At 43.9% G+C, this 6,310-nt stretch overlaps 1 protein-coding gene across 9 annotated transcripts in view; it reads right to left on the bottom strand.

Moving 5' to 3' along the window:
* RREB1 (ras responsive element binding protein 1) overlaps positions 1 to 6,310 on the bottom strand; it is a 122,016-nt gene that overhangs the window by 4,279 nt on the left and 111,427 nt on the right. For 8 of the 9 annotated variants that reach the window (XM_039712020.1, XM_039712021.1, XM_039712019.1 and 5 more), the window contains one exon: positions 1,188 to 1,925. In XM_039712020.1, the coding sequence (XP_039567954.1) occupies positions 1,188 to 1,925 (738 nt within the window). The remainder of the gene's footprint in view (positions 1 to 1,187; positions 1,926 to 6,310) is intronic. The other variant, XM_039712027.1, reaches the window with a different exon arrangement.

Raw genomic sequence — 6,310 nt, 5'->3', positions numbered from 1 at the left:
AGCACTGTGCCAGGTTCCTGTTACACACCTATTCTATGTTAAAACATCTTTCAAGTGTCAAATAAGAAAGAGAAACAAACAGGAAAAAAACATACTGACAAAGCCCACAATAACCCAGCATGCAATGAAAACAATTAAAACAGAGAGTATGGAAACGTCCATGGGCACACATTGTTTGGGGGTAAAGCTCAGTACTTTAGATATCAGCATTTCCCTGAAGCTTCTGCACTTGTATGAAAATAGGCACTAGAATGAGACCTGTCACATTTCACTTGTGGCTCAGTGGCAGAAGAAAACAGGTCAGTTTTGCACTCAATAGGTGAATATTTATGATTTAGAAGGATTGAACCTATTCAGGCATTACTCTTTGGTGTAGTTTTCTAAAAATCACTGTCAATTACAACACAAATATTTTGTCAATGGTGAAGATCTTGTCTTCAGCAGAGAGAACCTTCAAAAGACATAAAATGTCAAAATGGACCAGTTTTCCCATGTCGGAGCACCTTGCTGGCAGGTAAAATACATAATTAATAAGAATGAATGATTAATTCACCTTTGAGCTGGTTCATGGCTTCACGTCATTTGCAAGGCACTGCTGCAATCTGCCTATCACATAAAGCAATCCCACTGCCCAGTGAAGTCACTGGGCAAGTGTTTCACTACTTGTGTTCCACCTTCCCTGCCCACTGCATCTCTGCCTTCCACCCAAGCAGCAGGTCACACACATCACCAGCATGTTATCCATATTAGCCTCAGATCATCAGATGAGACCAGACTCTTTCTCTCTCTCTCTAAACTTTGACTCAGAGGTGAAGTCTCATGATACAGTTTCTCCACTGCTGGTCAAAATATTGGGAAGAAGTAAAGCCACACACACATGGCAAGAAGGGAGTCAGAAGCTGCCCAGGGATCTCCACACATGCCCTCACCTCTGAACTCTGCAAGCAATCATGGGGAAAAACAGTTTGGGAGTTGAAAATAAGGCAGTGGCTGCAATTCTTGCTCCTTCCATAGGCTTTTTATGCAGCATGGGGGACTGGGGCAGAGAAGACACCTTGCAGATACCTTTAGGACTAAAAGCAGTGTCTTCAACCTCAAGTGCCAGCAGCAACTGGGCACCTCCAGAGCAGATACCTCAGTCTGGTGGGGCACCTCATGGTCTGTTCTGCCCTCAAGCCTCCTCTTACCTGTATGAGACCGCATATGTCGCGTCAGATCTTGCAGAGACCAGAAACGCTTGTTGCACACAGTACAGACTTTCTTTCTTTTGTCTGCTTTTGCAGTACTCTTAGCCCCATCAGTCTTTGGTTTGTCATCACTGCTCTTCTCAGTGGACTTTGTGCCTTCCCCCTCAGAGACGCTTTCGCTCTCTTCATTCTCCTTTCCTGTTGCCTCAAAGTCCACAGGAGACTCCACTACCTTCAAGTCCAGCGGAGACTCTTCCTGCTCAAGACCAGAGTCCTGCATCGAGGGAGCTCCTGCATCATCCTGAATGCTTTTGCTTTCATCCTCACTGCTCCTTTCATCCTTTCTGTCCTCACGAATGTGGGCCTTTTTGTGACGGCTAAGAGTGCCAGCAAACTTGAAGGTTTTGCCACAAATGTCACAGGCATGTTTCCTTTCAGTCTGAGAACTGCTGCCTGCACTCTGGTCACTCTCTGCCAGCTTGAAGTCCATTAATTTGCTGGCAAAATTGAGGTCAAGACTTTTGTTACTTACAGAATCTTCCTCAGGGCCCTCTTCATATCCATCCACTTTTTCTTCAGCATCCTCTTCTGCCAGAAGGGAATCGGCCTTCTGCTCCTCCTTGGGGCCGCGCTCACTCTCTGGTGGCTCTGTCATTTCCTCTGACTGCTCCTTCTCGCCACAGCTCAGGTTCAAGGCTTTGTTTCCTGCAGCTAGTGTCTCTGCATCCGCCTGGCTCTCTGCAAAGAAACACAGAGAAACTCTCAGTAGGATGTTCCCTGATGATTCCCAACTACCACCAGTGAGCCTGCACATGGACCCAAGAGCATTGCTTCTGATCAAGCATCCCAACATCTGTTTCTCTTGTCTGTGACCTAGGCCAGTAACTTACAGCTGAAAAGAGATCAAAATACCACAGAACCCAATTAACAAGATGATACAAACTCTTTTACAAAATGCTTTCTTTTCCAAAACAGACTCACAATCAGCAGCTTCCTGCAATAATTTTTAATGTAATCACTTTTAACCAGAGAACACAATATGCTGAAACACCGAAGAAGAGCTGAGGTCACTGTCACAAATTGACCATAGACACATGGATGTATTACTAATAAACTTGTGTATGAAAAACATGAACAGATTGAAATAATACACAATCCACATATTTATCAAACTAATTTTTGTGTAGCAAGAAATGTTCTTCCAAGGAAATGTAACGGCCTCATACAACTACCTGGTACAACTAAATGTGAATACTTAGTGCAGACAGGAACAAAAGTTGGCTAAAAAAACTGGGTCTACACTATGAAAGTGGAAGATGTGGAAGTTTGTCCACACCCGAGTCTCTGATATGCCACTTGGAATCAAAACATAAAGCCAGGGGACAGTAACAGGCTTTGCTGTTTCACAATTATCTCACAAGAAGACAAAAATTAGCTAAGATGTGGTCCTTAATGGTGTCCTCCGCTTACTTACCTCCCTGCAGTATTAATGTTGCTGAAGATGTAACATATGCCCAAAAAACTGAAACAGGTAAGGTGCTTAAGGAGAACAGAGGGCTGGAGCTGCACTCCTTCCAAGCTCCACACAAATAGTGTATTAGTAAATAGGAAATAAGCTGGTCTGGCTCTGAAGGCCACAGCTGCTGCTGATGTAACTGCATCCCCAGTGCCACTTCCCAGGAATTGTTCCAGGACACGAAGTTCGCAAGTGGCGCTTTCTGAAAGCTGAAACTTCAAGTCCTCCACCCCGCCTCCTGCTTATTGACAACAAGCAGCAAAGGGAGCCCACAACCCACCCGGCATTTCAACATTCATCTGCAAGAGCGATAGGTGCTGAGTAACTACAGGGATTTAGAAACTCCAGGAGAGCAGTGCAAGCTCTCTGTTTGACACAGTACAACATGTGCTTGTCTGCAAACTGCCCAGATTTCCTATTACAGGCTTTTTCCCTAAGCAAGGAGTAAAAACAGAAGATAAGAAGATGGTTCTCAGGCACTTATTAGTTTGAATGTAGTCTTGCAACACAATTTACACTGGTCCCATCTCCCCTCACTAGTGATAATAAATGGCCATTAAACAAATGTCAAAATGTAGTAGTGTTTCTGGTAATAGCAAATGATCACTTAATAGTGTGCAATTCTTGATATGCTTTTTCTTGGGGGAGTTTAAGGGGGAGAAGTGACCTATCACAAAAAGTAATCTCACCTTTTAATCAGAACAGATCTGTTTACACAGACAGTGGATTACACAAAGTTCATTGCTCATCTAATTATTTGCCCGTTAGAACACGCAAGCAAGCCCTAATCTGTGTGTAAGGCCACAGAATGTGAGGATGGGGACATCTGAAAGCAGACGTGGGCTGCCCTGTCACATCCCCTGTGGGGTCAGGAAATGCTCCCCTGATGGGATGTGTGTTAGGCTGAAGAAAGGCTGCCAGCAACAGCACAGAGGGGGTTCATTAGGGAGAGGGGCAGGAAGCCACGTGAGCTCTGTTAGGATGGAGATGAGTGAAGAGCACAAGGAAACCAAGATGGGAAAAAGCTCCTCTTAATCGTACCCATAGAGATGTTCTGTAACTCTTTATTGACCAAACAGAAAACAGTGGATGCAGGGGGAGACTTGTCCTGTTTTTCAACATGAAACAAATATCAGAAGCAAAGTGAGTGAGGAGAATATTCATGGGTGGCACTCAAGGTAAGAGCAAGCCAAAACCATTGTGTCTTAAAACTCTCAATACAGAAGTCCCAATTTCAACATTCAATGTCATATATCATTCATGATTTTCCAATTTTTCCATAGCTTTTTCTTCTGCTTCTAGTATTTGGAAAAATATATTATTTTTCTTACAGTATACTGATTCTTTAGTGAATTGTACTTGAACTCTATCTCCTTCTTTCCTCTCCTCTGTGCCCTGGGCCTCTTCCCAGCTGTTATTCTGTTCTTGTACGTGTAGCCTGCAACTACATTTTCCTGTGCACAAGAGAAAAACACTTCAAGGTTTAGGTGGTCCACAGGTAAGTGATGTACTGGCACAGGCAAACACATGAGCTCTACATCAAGAAAAACAAACTCTTAAGTTTAAACAATGTGCCTTCACAAAGGGCAAAGCCCACTCCAAACCCTGGGAACACAAATGTACACAGGCCTTCTCTTCTGAAGCTCCTGTGGGCCTGGCAGCCCTGAAGGGACATTCAAAACTCAGGTGGTGACATAGCCAGGGATATGCTGACACTTCTACATGCTTAGGGGAGTGCTCTTCCTCCTCCCCTACACAAACCAGAGCTGCTCTTTTTCATGTCAAGAAGGAGTCTCACAGGCCCCTTAGGAAACTTCAAGCGTGCACCTCACGTAAAGCAGCAGTTCCTGACCAGCTGAGCTGCTCTGTGGTTATCTCCAACCCGTGCAGTTGGTTCTGCAGCTGGAGAAAAAGTGAGCTGCTTTGCACAAATCCTGGTTATTTGGGGACGGGTGAGAAGGAGCCCAGTTCTGCTTCTGATAAACTGGAATAGCAGCAGGGGAGCTGTGAAGATGTGAATGGTTGTGAAGACAACTGAGCCAGGTCCAGTGTGGGACTTCTGCAGTGCAAGGCATGGCTTCAAGGGTAGTCTTTCACTGGCAGCTGCTGCATTCACTCCAGCAGAGGTTAGACCTGGCCTGCACTACTGTTTTCTTCCTTCTGACATGCCCACTGCAGCAACAGAAACCCTGATGGCCATACAGCTCCAGCAGGCTTGTATCTTACACAAGGAGGATTTTGACTGAACCTTCAGATCTGGGCAAACATCCCTCCAACAAGACAGAGCTCCTTTCACATGGATAATTCCCATCTCCAGAATTTGGATGATTTATGTTGCAGAGCAGTCACTCGATTCCAGGCAGTGAAAGAAACAGGATGCACAGGAAAGGCCTGCTGTTTCTTTTGCCTCTTTCCCATTTTTCACTTACTAAGGCTGTAAAATGCTTTCCAGTCCATTTGTTATCCCACAGAATTTACACTTGGTGAATCAAGAGGACGAGAGTGGAAAAATCCACTTCTCAAGGCTCCCACCCACTGCCACTTCTTCAGCAACCATGGGAGCAGCACGTTACCTTGTCATGTGCAACCAGTGTGTCACTCCCCCAAAATGAAGAGAAGAAGGTGACATGATACTATCTGAAGATCTCAATTCTGACACCAGAGTCAAAAAAGATGTGCAGGGTAAGGGAGAAAGAGGAGAAGATCAAGGAAGTAAGGACATAGGGAAGAAGGCAACAAAAAACCACTGGTAACTCAGCTGCTGCCTCATCAGCTCCTGGGAAAAAAAGAACTTCTCATGAGATGTATTCATAAGCTAAACCTCAAGGACTTCATCTGGGAATCCAAAAACTTTTCTGCTTGCATGGAAGAAACCACTAGATAAAGGTAGCCAAAATAATTTTTCCTTCAAACTGAGGAAAGGAAAGACTGTTTTGCTGAAGTCTATTTATGAATCAAGTTGCAGTCTTTTGTCAGCCCAGTCAGAAGAATCCACTTCATCTTTTATTGGTGGCAAGAAAGAGGAGGGAACTGCTTTTCTACATATGCAAACCAAATTATGAAGAAGGACATCAAATGTGAAAAATTTCAGATGAAAGAGGAGATACAGATCAAGGTGGGAAGCTTGGTGGCATGATTCTTTTTACACATGGTTTTATTTTTTCCTGGAACTATGGTGGAATAGATAGTAGAGCTTGAGATGCTACAGAGTTAGTAGAGAAAACAGGATGTAATGAAAAACATTTTGGTGCTAAAGCAAGTGTTTATTGACAAACACTCCTAACATCCCAAGAGAAGAGTTAGAAAACCCATCACATAAATAATCCCCAAAAGTGGAGCAAACAGACCACTGGAAATGGATGTGGTACAAGCAGTTGGCATTATCAGTCAGATGAGCTGATGATTTACTATCTTCCTTACATTAACTGAAATAACCCCAGCTTGTTTTATATTTTACAATAGAGGCAGCCACCACTAGGTGGTAGCAGTTCTAGTAAATTTGGGATTTTTTGGACTCACACAATGCTGCTTCTACTTCCACCCATGAACTGGAGAACATCTTTTAAACCCAGAGATCCCACTTGAAAAATTTTGGGTTTTTATCTTC

This window comes from Passer montanus, unplaced genomic scaffold (genome assembly GCF_014805655.1).
Source record: "Passer montanus isolate IOZ18808 unplaced genomic scaffold, ASM1480565v1 scaffold26, whole genome shotgun sequence".
Lineage (NCBI taxonomy): Eukaryota > Metazoa > Chordata > Aves > Passeriformes > Passeridae > Passer > Passer montanus.
Note: the sequence above shows the minus strand (reverse complement) of the source record. Positions and strands in the feature narration are given on the sequence as shown.